At 31.4% G+C, this 16,082-nt stretch overlaps 1 protein-coding gene across 1 annotated transcript; it reads left to right on the forward strand.

Annotated features, from left to right (window-relative positions):
- On the forward strand, positions 1 to 4,245 carry LOC100808835 (vesicle-associated protein 4-2). Its single transcript, XM_003529243.5, has 7 exons — positions 1 to 597; positions 2,036 to 2,106; positions 2,374 to 2,455; positions 2,560 to 2,672; positions 3,375 to 3,452; positions 3,685 to 3,804; positions 3,904 to 4,245. The coding sequence occupies exons 1-7, from the start codon at positions 315 to 317 to the stop codon at positions 3,964 to 3,966; spliced, it is 810 nt and encodes a 269-aa protein (XP_003529291.1). The 5' UTR covers positions 1 to 314; the 3' UTR covers positions 3,967 to 4,245.
- Positions 4,246 to 16,082: the final 11,837 nt, after the last annotated feature.

A 16,082-nucleotide genomic window follows, 5' to 3' on the forward strand; every position in this document is an offset into this window, starting at 1 on the left:
TAGCGTGTAATAGACATCAGCATCACCGCAACGTTTGCATTTGCATTCACATTTTCCCACTTACTTTACCAGCGATTGCACTAAGCAAACGGTTCAAGAAAAAACCCCAAAAACGCGTGGACGCCAAACGCTTTTCTCCACCGCAGTTCATAATCCCCCAAATCCGCGTCTGCAACATCACCACCACACTTTCACAAAGAAAAAATAAAATAGAAGAAGAAACACCAAACGACGCCGTTTAAACTGCGATCTCTCTAAGTCCTTCCTTTTCCTTCTCTCGCGCGATTATCGCTGTTTTTCCCGAACAAGAGAGCATGGCCGTAGCTGATCCCAAGCCTCACTCCGAACCTAAGGTCTGGAACTTCTTCAAGCTTCCGTTCCGCCATTCCGCCGCCACCAATACGACGCCGTCTTCCGCTAACCTTCACCATCTTCATCATCACCATAACCACCACCACCACCACCACAACCCTAATAATCTCCCCCTCGAGGGTTCCACTTCCCACACCTCCAATTCCGTTTCCTCCGTCGCGAGATCTCTTCTCCCAACACGACGTCGTCTCAAGCTCGATCCCTCCAACAAGCTCTACTTTCCTTGTATATATATTCCCTTCGAATTTTTTATTATGCGTCTTTGCTTGCATGCAATAACTGCTTTGATCGTGATCTAATTTGCTTTAATTTCTGTTTACTACTTTTAACTGCCATTTATTAAGGCTTTTAATTGGACTCTGCCATAAATAGAACGCTCTGGTTTTGGTAAAAAGTCCATTGCTCGTTACTTTCAACATGGTTTGAAAAAATAATAACGGTTATTTTGAAATTGCGTTCGTTGTAGTTTTTAATGTTGTACTTTCCTTTCTTGATTATTTGCTTGTGAAGTAACACTGAGTTACTAATCACAGTATGTCTTTCCAAAATTGAAAAATTGGGGTATAGGCATGTTTGGATAAAATTTTAAGAAGGTAAAATGTATTGAGTTTCTCTATAAGTTAAAATCAACTTATGCATTTCAGCTTTTCGAGAAGTTCGATATTTTGACGAGGTAGCTTTTGTAAAAAAAATTAAGTGCATAAGTTGATTTTAGCTTAGGGGATTACTTATGGAAAAAAATATCCAAACAGGGCTATAGTAATGAAGCTAATTATTCGACTTCATCGTTTATAGCTGCTGCTGTTGATGGTTTCCGAGTATGGTTGTTGCACTTTTTGTTGAATTGGAGCGTGGTATTCTAGAGATGGAAACTGTAAATGTGTAGTTTACAGCTTAGGTGGAAAGGATGTGGATGTGATGAGGCCAAAGAATTGTTCCTACTAAACGTTTGACATTAGCGTTTCAACTTTTGGTCATTTGTTGTTAAATTGCTTCGAGTACAATAGGCTAGAGAAGTGTTCATCTTGAATTTACAAGTCTTTAAAACAAATTGGACGCAGTTAATTTGTGTAGTATGGATGGTAGAGATGGATTATTTTCTGAAAATTAGTTAATTATTAATTACATCTCCTATACTTTTTGCATTTTCTCTGTATTATGCATTTGAATTTGAATGGTAGTGATAATATCTTAATTTGCACGTGGTGGAAGTTACCAATTGTCGCCACTGAATTACCAAACATTTGCCTTTTTTGAGAAAGATACTTTTGCATGGTAGACGACAAATAGGTTAAATTCGCACGGCTATGATACCAATCATAAGTTGCCCGTGGTGGATAGTGTTAATGGTGCGACAATCATAAAGTTTGAAAGCAATAGGTCAAGCAATGGAGATACATGACAAACAGCATAGAAAATTCTCTTTGCTTCTATTGCCTTTTCCTGTGTCTACTGGAGAAATACTTATACGGACAGTATCACAGAGATACATGCTTGTTTTGTACGTGTACATGCATGTTTCTGAGTTCATATGTACTATAGGCATGGTTTTTATCTTTTTTTATTTTTATAACCATTTTATTCCAATGTTCCATATGATTGGTTGATTTACTTAACCTTGTGTTATATGACTTATCTCATATTTCCTTTCTATCTTGTGTAGATGAGCCGGGCAAACAGGTTAGGAGTGCCATCAGGATTAAAAACACCAGTAAATCTAGCGTAGCTTTCAAGGTATGTTGAAACATGTACACCTTTTTATTTATTCCTGTTTTTATATTTTTCTTTTCCTTATTTGCATTTTTTGTCATTTAGGTACTTCCATTGAGTCTTGAACTGAACTGTTTATTCTTGCTGTTACAATGTCACAGTTTTGCAGGAGAATAATTCATTTCTTTCTTTTTAACTTGTTCAAATCACCTACGAATTTAATCAGTACTGGAATTAGACTATCTAGTCTTACAAATTTCTTTGTTTGTCATTCAATATATGCATGTTTAGTTTCAAACAACTGCACCCAAAAGCTGTTTCATGCGTCCTCCTGGGGCTATCCTTGCACCTGGCGAGAGTATCATAGCAACAGGTAAACAATATTTGATTTCTCTCTATGTTCCTTTTTGTGTGTAACGGAAGATCATCATGAATACATGGTCGAGTTATCTCACTGATTTGTATTCTGTTTGCCAGTGTTCAAGTTTGTAGAGCAACCAGAAAATAATGAAAAGCCTGAAAAAAGTGGACTCAAATTTAAAATCATGAGCTTGAAGGTGAAAGGATCAATTGATTACGTCCCTGAACTGGTTAGTCAATTTATTTTGGCTAAAAATCTACAATTGCCATGAATAAGATAAGAAGTGTTGCTGCTGTTGATTTTACTTTTGTTACTACTGCTGTCTCGCCTGCCTACCTGTTTCTATTCCATACTCTTCTATCACACCGGCATTAACGATCTTGCAACTGTATCTCTTAGATCACCTATCACACTCATTCGCATATTATGTATCAAGTATTTATTCTACAGCAATAAATATTTTGTTCCTTAGGTTTAGTTATAATTGATTGAAAGGGATGCATTTTCTTTTCTTTTATTAAATTACTCTGCATATAGATTTTGTCCCGTTAACCATTATTAACTACATAGCCTTTTTAGTAAATTAATGTGCATAGTATGAGGACTGGAGATTTTTACCATGACTAATAATGACAAGGTTCACTTTTTTTGGATTATTCTTTCTTCTCTCTCTATCACACACCCACACACACAAAAACATACACGATACAATTTTCTGCACTATCAAAATTTAAGTTCTTCTGTTGTGCAATAAAAGTTCGTTTTTGGCCTTAAAAAATAAAGTTCTTCTGTTGTATATGCTTGTTTTTTACATTTCATTTCTGTCAGTAGTGTCTCCATTTCCCTGCTTGATGTGAAGAAATCTTCCACATTGTGGTATCTTATTTATCTTTGTTTTAAAAGACAAGTATATTTTTGTCCCTGGAAACAGTTTGATGAGCAGAAGGACCAAGTAGCAGTGGAGCAGATTTTGCGAGTTGTTTTTCTAGATCCAGAGCGTCCTTGTCCTGTGAGTACTGAGTTTTTCAGTGTACATTTGTATGTTAAGCTAATGCTGTAATTGTTATACATTTCCTTTTCCCTTTCTCTTCTTTCTTTATGCACTTACATTGCATGTATATTCGTTGCTTTACTGTGGTAGAGACATTCGGTATCAGCTATTTTGGTACTGATGCTTATCAGATGTCTGCGTATAATACATTAACTGATTGCATACTAACGAGTATCTATTGCCCATTAAGGCTTTGGAAAAACTGAACCGACAGCTGGCTGATGCTGATGCTGCCCTTGAGGCACGTAAGAAACCTGCGGAAGATGCAGGTCCTAAAATTATCGGGGAAGGGCTCGTCATAGACGAATGGGTCAGTATGTTTACTTTGCTTTTGATTAGAAGTTTTCCTTGCAATATGTTACTTTTGGCAAATGCTTCATCTATTAATAATCTATGATCATGTTTTCAGAAAGAGAGGAGGGAAAGATACCTCGCAAAGCAGCAGGGTGAAGTGGTTGTAGATTCTGTATAGGGCGTTGGTCTGGAATACCTATAGGTAATGGCATTGCAGCCAAGGAAAATGCTATCTTAAGAGAAACAATGATTAAAATCACAGCGTCTTTTTCTTAGAAAATTTTCAGGTGAATGGCAAGTGTACTTTGGAGAAAACTATGCGTGGGTGTGGTGATCTGATCATTCTCTATGTAGATAAATGTCATTTTGTTTTTAGGCTTTTTTGTCGTGGGAATAATTTTGATGGATTGATGTGAAATAGTTTATTCAAGTTCTCATGATCAATGATTTGCTGTCAGTCTGTTTTGCTATGATTTCATTTAGGTGCAGATGGCTGAGATTCTCGACAAACTAAGATAGATGTTGATTTTAATGATTAGATTGGTATTGCCCTATTGCCAAAACTAATGTTTACATTGAATTTGTCGTATATAGTAAGTATTCACCAAAGGGGAGCAAATTTTGCGTAATCTTGTAGAAACTTACTTTTTAGACAGTTAATACTTTTAGTTAGCAGTTTTTTTTCCCTTGTTTTTTTTTTTTTCAAAATGTTTTTTGAATAAATGATATAATCAATCAAGTGTCATGCTTTTAATAGAAGTAGATACTTATAGATTTCTTTCTTTCTTTCTTTCTTTCTTTCTTTTTTTTTTTTTTTGCAAAAGGTGAAGCAAGATGATATTTGTTTGGTGAATGAAAATAGACTACCATTTCTTAGAGATGTATTATAAAATTATTTATACATCTTCACTTGCCTGATTAAGCTTTAAGGATATAATTCATTGCATATTATAAGAGGTTTTATAATTAAGTTGTTTAGAATTTAGTCTTTGACAGTTTTAAAGGATTATGCATTTTTGTAAGAAAAAAAAAGGGATTATGCATTGAAAATGCTCAAGGACATTTATAAAAGCACAAGATGCTCAACGAAGAGTATTAGTGCATAATAAATAAAAATAATAAATCGGCCGCTCACATTTTCTACACTTATATAGAAATTTTGTAGTTAATCAGCTGAACATTTTAGCAATTTTTACCTTATAAAGTACAAACACAATAAATCTCCAACAGAAAAACCTTGTGGCAGTCCTGAGATTTTCTACAGTTCGTTCTTGTGTTATTCTTCTTGGATTGACACTTGTCTAGTAACAAATTAAATCGAAACAATTTAAAATAATTCACAACGAATGATTAAATCAATGTTGTGAAATAGAACTTGCAAGAAGACAATAGATCTAAGTAGATTAGTGTTGTCTAAAGTAGCTTTAGGGATTTGGATACAATTACAATATATGGTTCTTAACAATGAGTTGAAAATGAGAAATATGATGGAAAAGAAGTGGAGACTAACAGGAGGGCATCGTTTTTTTTTACTGAATAGGAGGTGATCATAAACAAACAGAGAATTGTAAATTTAGAAAATGGGAGAAGATGAAGGTGGTGTTTGGAAAAGGAGAGTAAGGTGGAGGTGAAGGCTGTGATTGTAGGAAGAGGAGAGGTGATGGTGGTGAGAAAGGAAAAAAAAGTGGAAAGGAAAAGAAGCTCTAACTATGGAGAGAAAAAAATCCACCTAAAGTGTGGAGGAAACCCTCTCATGGAGGGAAAAAGTCTCCCACCCCGGCGAGCCTACTCAAATCTGAGCGCTTCTGAATTCCTTAATTTTGGTAATTTTTAATATCTTTAAAAAAAACGTTTGTTTTAAGATATCATATTATATTTCAGAAATCATATTGAATATTATCTGTCAGAATGATATTTGATGATATGATTGTTTGGTTACATTTTAATATAAGAAAAAAAGGTTATGTATTGACAATAAGTTTTACAAAGTGATTTGATTACAATCATAAGTTTTTTGATTTTTAAATTAATTATTTTTGGAATATTTTATAAAACTCAAAAATAGAAATTCCAAAGTATGATAGAAAATAACTCCAAAAAAGAAAACATGTTGAAACGTGATAGTGGATTGAAATGATATACCTCTGGTTGCCTGCTTGATTGTGAAATGCTTTCCAGCTCTTCCTCTCAGGAATGATTCACTCTCTATAGCTCTCTGCTCCTCTTTGCTGCCACTGCTTTCTTATTTTTAACACATCAATCTGGTTTCACTCACAAATTGTTTCTTGATTCCTCTCAAATTTTTTTCCAACCCAGAAAATTTTCTTCTATTCTATTCATGGGCACAGTAAATTGTTGGTTCGATGTTTTAACCTCTGGATTTACTTATGTCTTTTTTTAAAGGAGGATTTACCTATGTTAATTTCTGGTTTCATGCAAATTGAGTTAAACCATCTGCCTATTTTTTTTTTAATCTATTAATTTTAAATGGGCTAGTCTCAGCCCAAAAACATGCATTTTCTTAACATTTGTATCCCGCACCTCTCAATATGAATCCTACACCTCCCAAAAAGTCTTAATGGTCAAAATACCCTCACCCTTAATACCTCCTCTCCCTCTTCCCTGCACCACCCAAGCACTCGACAACGCCCTCGTCCAAACTGGCTACTTCAACAACTGCTAAAAGAAAGTCCACACCTTTTCCCCTTGCCCCACCATCATTGCCACCTACGACTAGCTCGGACTCCTCTCTGCCTGCCATTGATACTCCACCAACCACCTCCTCCCCGCCAGTCGCCAAATCATCATTGACTACACCAAAAATGTCGTCGTTCAAACCTTTCTTACCATTCCACATGGTGACCCTAGGTTGACGCGAGAAGGTGGTGCACGGTGGTGCGGAGGTGCAGACATGGCACACGGTGGCACAAAGGCTTGGCAACACAAGTTTAAGTTTGAAGAAAGGAAGGAGGGATCCTACTACTTATTCCAGAATATGATACATTTATGGAATAACTATTCTAGAAATCTATCCTATTCCAGAATATGATATTCTTTTGGAATAACTATTCTAGAATATAGTTTTTGAGTTTCAGAATAGAATAAGTACTTTAGAAACTTACTCCGGAATAGATATTCTAAAATACGAAAAACTATATTATGGAATAACTATTCTGGAAGAGTATCTTATTCTAAAATAATAGTTCTAGAAGGCGGTATCTTTGTCTGCTAGACCCTTTTGGGAGGTGCATAATGTGAAATAGGAGGTACAAGATATAAATGTCTTGTTTTTTTTTTTTTTTATCTGAAATGGTCTCAAGGTAGCTCAATGGTCAGTATGAAAAGAAAAAGAAAAAAAACACAAGAAAAAATAAAACAAAATTAATGGCATTGATTAGCCCAATTTATATTAGGGTAAATAACCACTTTTATCCTTCAATGTGTAATTTGTTAACAAATGCGTCCCTGAAAAATGAAAATACAAAATTTAGTCTCTGAAAGTGTAAAAAGTGTGACAAATATATCTGACCATTAATTTCCGTCTGTCACCGTTAATAAAATAGCCTATGTGGCATGGAGGGACAAATTTGTCATTGAAATGATGACTAACGTGGATTGTCAACATAGGGGTATATTTGTCATAATATTTTTTTAACTTTTCGTCTTCCTAGTCCGCTAACAAATGTGCCCCTGAAAGATGAAAATGCAAAATTTAGTCCTCGAAAGTATAAAAAGTGCGACAAATATATCTAGACGTTAATAATAGTTCGTGACTAATTATTATTATTATTATTATTATTATTATTATTATTATTATTATTATGTGTTTGTAATTCACTGTTCTTATTTGTTTAGTACTTATGCAATATATTTTTTAAATTTCCTTTTAATATATATATTTTTATTATTTTGATTTTCTTGTCAAACCTTAATCTTTGTTGTTAAATTTTTTTTATCTTATATCTTATAATTTTATCAAATTTGTACTAAATTTCTCACTTTTAATTTTTAAAATTATTCCATATCCCAATTCCAACTTAAGTACCCTTATATTTAGTATGAAAATAATATGTCGAGAGTTTTGAGTAGAAAAAACACAATCGACCGTTAGACCAAATTAATTTATTTTTAAAAAATAATTTAATTAACTATTTTTTTGAAAAAAAGTCTCACAAAATTTAAATTAGATAAAACTAAAGTGGAATTATAAGTCTTTTTCTTTAATCAATAATATATATATATATATATATATACCTCAAATATAAAAGAATCCCTTGGATAAACCTTATGTGCTTCCACTCGAGACAACACTTATTTTACATAATATGAATGAAATGAAAACAATTACTAACAAATAAAGAACCCAAATAAATTTAAATAAAAAATACAATAATGCTCAAACTAATACAAATGTTAACTTCAAAACAAAACAAAAAAGAACTAATACAAAGGTTTATTCTTTGCCTTTGGGACGTAGAGTTGTATCTCTTGCTGATTTAGAAGTTGCAACGACCTTGCATTCCATTTGACATACTGTGACAGAGTACGTAATAAAGATTAATAATTAATTGAAGAAATAAAAAAAAATTTAAGATATAAAAGGCTTTTATTTTTTTAAATGGTAACTCAATTTTTTTATACCATAAAACTAAAAAATATTATTTTATTTTAGAAAATTAGTAGTTATATTGATTAATTAAAAAACTAATTAACAATTTGATAGATGAATAAATAGATAGATAATCAAAGTATAAGAGTTCAAATCTTAAGTTGGATTTTATTGTTTTTTTAATCCCTTTTTCCCTAGGTTCTCTTCTATACAATTTATTATTAACGTCCCGATATATTTGTCGCACTTTTTATACTTTCAGGGATTAAATTTTGTATTTTCATCTTTGAGGAACGCATTTGCTAGCAGAGTGGGAAGACGGAAAATAAAAAAAAAATATTATGACAAATATGCCGTTATGCTGCCAATCCACGTTGACAATTATTTCAATAACAAATTTGTTCCTCCGTGTCACGTAGACTATTTTATTAACGGTGATAGATGGAAGTTAACGGCCGGATATATTTGTCGCACTTTTTACACTTTTAGGGACTAAATTTTGTATTTTCATCTTTCAAAAACGTATTTGTTAGTGAATTACACATTGATGGACAAAAGTGATTATTTACCCTTTATATTATTATAAGAAAGTGAGGGAAAACAATGAAATAAATAAAAATGTGAAAAAAAAGAAACTTTAGATGAAGTTGTACTCATTGATAAATCATAAATTCCATGTGGGTCTCTATTATCTGCCCTTTTAACATATTCATACCAAAATCCACTTTTAAATATCATTTTGAATTCATTCTTTAACAAAACACTGATCCCTAGATTGGATAAAATGCTGTAACATAATTTTTAAAAAATAGCTCAAAGGTCTACTTTACCACTCACTGTTTATGGACTGATGATTATTCATAGATATCTCAAGGCTAGTAACCTCTCATTAGATGAAAAATAACTCAAAAAATATCAGCATTTTTCTATAGATAAATACTAGTGATTAGTTTGTTAGTGTTTTTTGTGAGAACGAGTTGAACTCACGACCTCTTCCTCCCCTTTTCCTTTTAACCACTAAACAAGTCTAATAACTCCAAAAAAAATCTTATAACTCTGATATTTAAATGTACTTGACTGCATGTTCCCAACATCTTGCATAGCTGAAAATTTACAGAGAAATCTGTTGCTTCTTCAGCATTTGATCTTTGTTACTGGAGGGAGATTAATAAGAAACTTGGGGCAGTGAAGAATCAGTGAACAAACCCTTCTAGGATGTGGAAGTGTGATCTCCATCCAGTACTTAGTTTATTTGCAAAAGATTTATTTATTGTATCTAACATGAACCTTCTTGCACTTCTTTGTATGCCAGAGAAGGCAAGAAACCGAGCTACTATTGCTGTTCTAGTGTCCATGCTTTATGCTTCATATGGAGATAGTTAATCTGCTTCCTCAAGATAAATAGCATTGTACAATGGCCTATTAGTTTAGAATTAGAAGTTTCTCCAGAATTTTTGTTTGCACTTTGACTGAAAATGTCATTGCAATATGATCAATAAGTTCTTGTCTAAACCTAGTTAGGACAAAACTTCTCAATAAATACTTATAAGAAAAAAAATAAAAAGGTAAAGTGAATTAAGTTTCTTTCATAAGTTAAAATTAACTTTTGAAGAAACTAATTAAATGAGAGTTTTAATAAATTTATACAAAAACTAATGTTAACTGTTTTTTTTTTACAGAAACTAACTAATGTTAACTTGAGAAACTTAATTCATTATATCTGTTTATTTTATTTTCTTATAACTACTTGTGGAAAAGTATATTCAAACATGGTCTTATTGCACTTTAATTGTAGGTTCTAATTTATCTAGAGGGTTAGATTTTGATGTATGATGAGTAGCTATCAAGGCTATCATATGTTAAGTTTGATCTCTCTATCTAGGCTTCCAAATACTGTAATTACTTAAAGTTGTTTCCTTTTCTAAATGCAAGTTGGATTTTTATCGATAGTTGTAACCATTTTGTCCGTTTAAAACCGAGTAAAGTTTAATTCAAACCTATTTAGCATGATGAAACTCAAAACTAACCATTATATAATTTGGTATTCAGAAATATACAGATTCCAGTTTTTATCTATACAACAAGGGACGTACCGTGTAAGAAAAACATGGGACGTAACAATCCCATTACGTTGCAAATATGCATATTAATAAAAGAAGCTGCCTAAAACATCAATATCATCTATAAGAGAAAGCATAACTTGAGAAAGACGTTAAGAAAGTTTTCTTTGGTTTGTTTCTCATTCTATTCCCTTTCCCATGTGGCCAACGTCAATGGTAATTTCGATCGGTTGTAACCTATTAATCTAATTCTAGTATTATATATAGTTTTGAGTCATAATTGAAAAAACGATTTTGTATAACAATCGTGGATTTTAAGTATGAAGTCTCAACCCAAACCTTTGACTATACCAAGCTCTTTGTGGGTCAATTGGTTTATGTTGATGATTTGAAGCTGAATTAATTAAAATAACTCTTATTTCTATTAGACTGATTAATATATAAATACAATCAATAACGGTTAATAAGCTAACTATTATACATGGAGTACATTAAAAAATAACTGTTGAATTTATTTTTCTTTTCGTTTTTCAAAAGAATACTAAAAGAATTATGTTGAGAAACATTATAAAATTTACAGATTAATTATACAAGATGAACATGTGCAGATCGTTAGCTGAACTGAATTGTTGGTATTACCTACTAGCTAAGCATTCACTTATTTTGCTTTTTTAAATCGTTGATGTAACTGAAAATTTGGAGTGACAGCTTGCACTAGGTCGAGATTTAAGCAGAAACACTTAAAATAGCGTATACACGGAATTTAAGGAACAATAGTTATAAAAATTTAGTAATAATCTTTAAAATAATGATAATAATTAGCAAGTTAGCTGGTCGACCCTGCCAAGCAGAATCATATTATCCTACATTATATACATTGTATGATGGAAGAAATTAATGGAAGCATGTGTTCCAAGAAGTTTCAGAAGTCCCAAAAAGTCCATAAAGGAAATAAAGAATTTATTATTGATCTCTTAATCATTGGTGTTAAAACACTGGTTAACAAGATCATTACTGAGTTAAAATGGATCAGAGGCAGTGCAGACTTTGGATGACATGCTTGGGTCTTTTATTCCTGGTCTGGATTTTCAGAATGGGCTTTTATTAGGGTCCCATTACAAGTAGCCTACATAAGACTTTTTTGGTATTATAATTACCAATCTTTTGATTATTTTTATTATCATGAAACATTAATTTATTACATAAAAATGTTTCTTTTATACAATTTAAACAAAATATTATTCTAAAATTTCTCGTTATAAACGTATTTAATATACAGTTCATTTTCAAGTAATAAACTAAAAAAATATACATATAATTATTTTATTGAACATTTTTATAATTATTAATCCAAACACACTTCAATAATGAATTTGATCCGAAACATATTTGCCAATTATCAATTGGTTAAGTTGTATGAAAACAAGATTCACATTACAAAATATGTGGAAAATGGGTTAGGTTAAGTTAGATAGCTTCTTTTTTCAAGGACTTCACTTTAAATATGCTGAACGTGTTTTAAGACCTAAATATTGTCTGTTATTACATAAGTTTTTTTTAAGATTTGATTATTCTTTTTTTAACTGTTTGTAATTGTTTGTAATTTATAATGTGGATTTATATCTAATTCTATCAAAAAAATATTTTATACTATTTTTTTACACGAGATAATTTTCATCGAAGTGACGTAAAGAAGCATTTCTATATGCCAAATTATTTGCATTTCTATATAGTTTTAGTGACACAAATATAAGTGGCCAACATGTAGTCCCCATGGAACTAAAAGTTGAGGGATGACCCTTAAAAAAGATGGCATATGATACCCAGAAAAGAAAGATAATGGGTGTTAAATAAGGAAGAAAATACCTTCCATTTCATAATAAATTATATCTTATCCAAAAACATGTCCTTAGAAATGTTATAAAAAAAAATTTATAAAAGAAGAACCCAAATTAAATGAGAAAGTGTTGAGTCTCATGCTTTTCTCCTTCCCTTTTTAAGTGCAAATTAAAACCGTGAGTGAATTGACTGATACCTCTCCTTTTTAATTGGGTTCCAAGATTTTGTTCCTTCTCATGTGATTCATGCATGATATCATATATGGTTGCATCATGGTTCATTTCTTGTCACGCTTGTCCACCGAAAGGTTTTACAGTCTCACGATTAATAAAAGATGAAATTAAAGAAAAAGAAATGTCGGTGCTCAAAAAGCATGTGAAAACTTTATTCTGGTTGCTGCTACTTAAGTTGCACATTTCAGAATACAAGTGGGTACGACTGTGCATTAGTACATTACAGTTCTTAATAGGTTTTATAGAAAAAATGTGGCCTAAAATTTTCCAACAAGGTAATCATTTTGACACCAAGCCTTTTTTTTTTGTCATAGATCGAGTTATTATTATTAGATTAGAGAAAATTTGGGAAAAGGTGATAAGTTGCCTGCGGTTTTCTATTAATTTCTGGTTGGCTAAACGTACCATTTTTTTTTTAAAGTGGCAGTTCCAATATGTAATGTCTTCCATAAATATGATTGAATCAGCCTGCAATAATATTTGATTGTTAGATTGAATCTTCAAGCACCTTCAGCTCGCCACAAAACACAATTTGCCACACTGAATTTCCAAATTATTTGGGAAGACTATTCCCTCATTTATTGTGCAATTAGCATAGAAAGTTTGGCTTTGAAAAGATAAAATTTAACTACATATCAAGTCATAAGTATAATGTGTTACTTTTTATTTAAAATTGTGTTTTTATCTCAATCATCTATGTTTTCAATTCAAATTATCATTTAATCCATAAAGTTGACATAATAATATAAGTTTTCATTACATTCACATGTGAAGAATGATTTATTTGATCCAAAAACTTGTAATCCAGTATTATGTTTCAAAGATTGATATTTTAATTATCAAAGGTCTCTAACAAACACTCCCATTTTGTAATATCCCTTTATCTTGTTTTTTTACTTTAGCTTTCTTGTTCCTCAACACAACACAATACCCTTTTGAGAGATAACCACAAATATCAATCCTTTAAGAACAATCCTAATCTTAACTCACCTTGTACTACTCTTCTCGTTTTTCCTAGAGTTAACAATTAATAGATGTTTTTTCACTCCTTACTTTCATCTTTCATCTAATTTTTGTCACACTAATTGGAATAACTTTTGTCACACTAATTGGAATAACATAGTTGGCTTGTGGTAGTGTGGCTTGATAGGATCCACAAAATTTTGTTAGGAACCTTTAATGGTCTCTACAAGAAAAGTGTAAATTAATTAGCTTCAACCAAAAACAAATTCTAATCATTGAAAGTCCAATCTAATGATTATTTTAGTGTCAAATGATGACCTTTAGGCTAACACAACGAAGGTCATTACTAATGTATTTCTGTTGATTGAAATAGTCTGTCTGTTTATAGCATCAACCAAGTCAACGCAATGGAAAGAGCTCAACACACAAAAATAACATCATCAGTCGCGACATTGTGTCTTCTCCATTGGAGGAAAAAACCAATATAATTCCACAATCATTGCCATGTCAACATTAGGAAAAACAAAAAAATAAATAAAAGACATATATAGAAAAAGGACACCATTCCCAGCTATTTCCTACCCTCCATATTGTCTCTCCATGCTAACAATGACATTGGCTGATCGATGATCGCCTCGCCTCTTTTCTCCTTAAACCTGTTACCGAGAACTAAAAGGAAAAGCAAAAACACACACACACACACACAATGAAATACAAGGAAAAGGGAAGAAACAAAGTAGAGAAACAACTACTACTATACATGAATCATCATACATTCATTCTCTTTTTCGTTTTCTTCCTCTTCTTCTCTTCCCTACAAGATACCAACTTTTCATGATGTGTTTCATAGAATGAAATAGAATCAAATTAAAAATAAATATTTGAATTAAAATGGTGTGATTAAAGTGTGATACTCATAATAATTCTTGAAATTTCCCATTTCTTTCCATTCCATTTCACCTGTACTAAACACGAGGTAAATGAGGAAAGGTGATCAACGACTTGGGTTAGGCCTACAGAAAGATTCTTTAGGTTTTAGTGAAGGCTACTAACGGACAATTTGAGAGACAAAATGAGGGTTTGAGAAAATTAAAAGGGTTTGAGAATTAAGTTTCTCGCTTGGATGGGAGAGAGAGAGATAGGATTTGGTGCTCACACTAAAAATGAATGTTGACTTAGGCGATGCTAATATAATATTTTTTATTTAGCATCAACCTAATTAATAAAGTGGCGTCCAACATTGGCAAACAGATATTAAAAAAAAACATTAACATAAATTTTTTAGCGTTGACTAACTAATGCTAATAATTAAGTGTCAGTATGGTAGTTTATGCTAATGATTTGACACTAATGTATGAAAATATGATAGTAGGTGTTTATTATTTAAGGTGCTATTAGGAATATGTTTACTTCATTAAAAAATGATATATATATATATATATATAAACAAATTTTAAATAACTATTTCGTAATGATAGTACCTTTAAATATTCTTCATTTAATTGAAGTTTTATTTTTAACAACTTTTTCCTTTTTTTTCCTATCTAATTAATATAGAGGCTACTTTAGGAAGTGGACTAACTTTTATTATTGACACTATTAAAAATAAATGATTTTAATTAATTTTTTTGATGGGTTTGATTTTATTTTCTTTTTGCTTATATTTTAATTCGAAAGAAATATATATACTAATATTTTAGCCTTTGCAATTACTAGGATGCATTTTTCTTTTATATTAACTAAAATTTATAATAAATAAACATTTATGATTATATAATTTATATTTTAATTAAAAATCATAATGGATAAATACTTTTGAACATATAAATTATATTTTATTCTACCTTTCTTATAAAATAACAATTAATTATTTGTCATCTTGAAACTAATTCAAACACTATCAACCCCGTTGGTAGTAACGTTACTCTTCTATGCAAACAATGCGACATGGTTATGCGTTGATCATGTGTCATAAATATTTGAAGAAGACATATAACTGAGCGTGGCACATGTGTCGGAGTTGATTATTTTTATACTATCACACATGATTCTTTCTGATCCCTGCACTCTATATACACGAAACATTGCTTTCAACGGTTCATGATAATGAGCCAACGGACTTCCCCATTGCTCATTTAAACCTAAACTGTTACGCAAGTACTGTAACATTAGCTTTCTTTGTCACTCTGGTATATGCAATGTTTACAATGCAAAGGAATCGAATTGGATAAAGATGTATGAAAGAGAAAGAGAGAGAAAATATATAAGCATATGATAGATAACTATGTATCACTTACTCCGTTTTAAAAGACTGATATTTAAGATTTTCTTCTCAGATAAAGAAAAGTAAATATTCTTAGAAAATACCAGTAGTATTTATTGGCAAACACTTTTACTAAAATATCTTTATTCTTTTTCTTAATTATAATAAATCTTTCAAGATAACAACATTTATTAGATGGAAAAATGAGCACAAATGTTGATATCTCATTGAAAAGTGAGAACATTATTTGATTTTAAATTTTGTTGAAAGGTTAAAATTGTAGTTATTTTAAAATGGTGGGAATAATAAAGAGAGAGAGACAGCAAA

Source organism: Glycine max, chromosome 7 (assembly GCF_000004515.6).
Source record: "Glycine max cultivar Williams 82 chromosome 7, Glycine_max_v4.0, whole genome shotgun sequence".
In the NCBI taxonomy this organism is placed as follows: domain Eukaryota; kingdom Viridiplantae; phylum Streptophyta; class Magnoliopsida; order Fabales; family Fabaceae; genus Glycine; species Glycine max.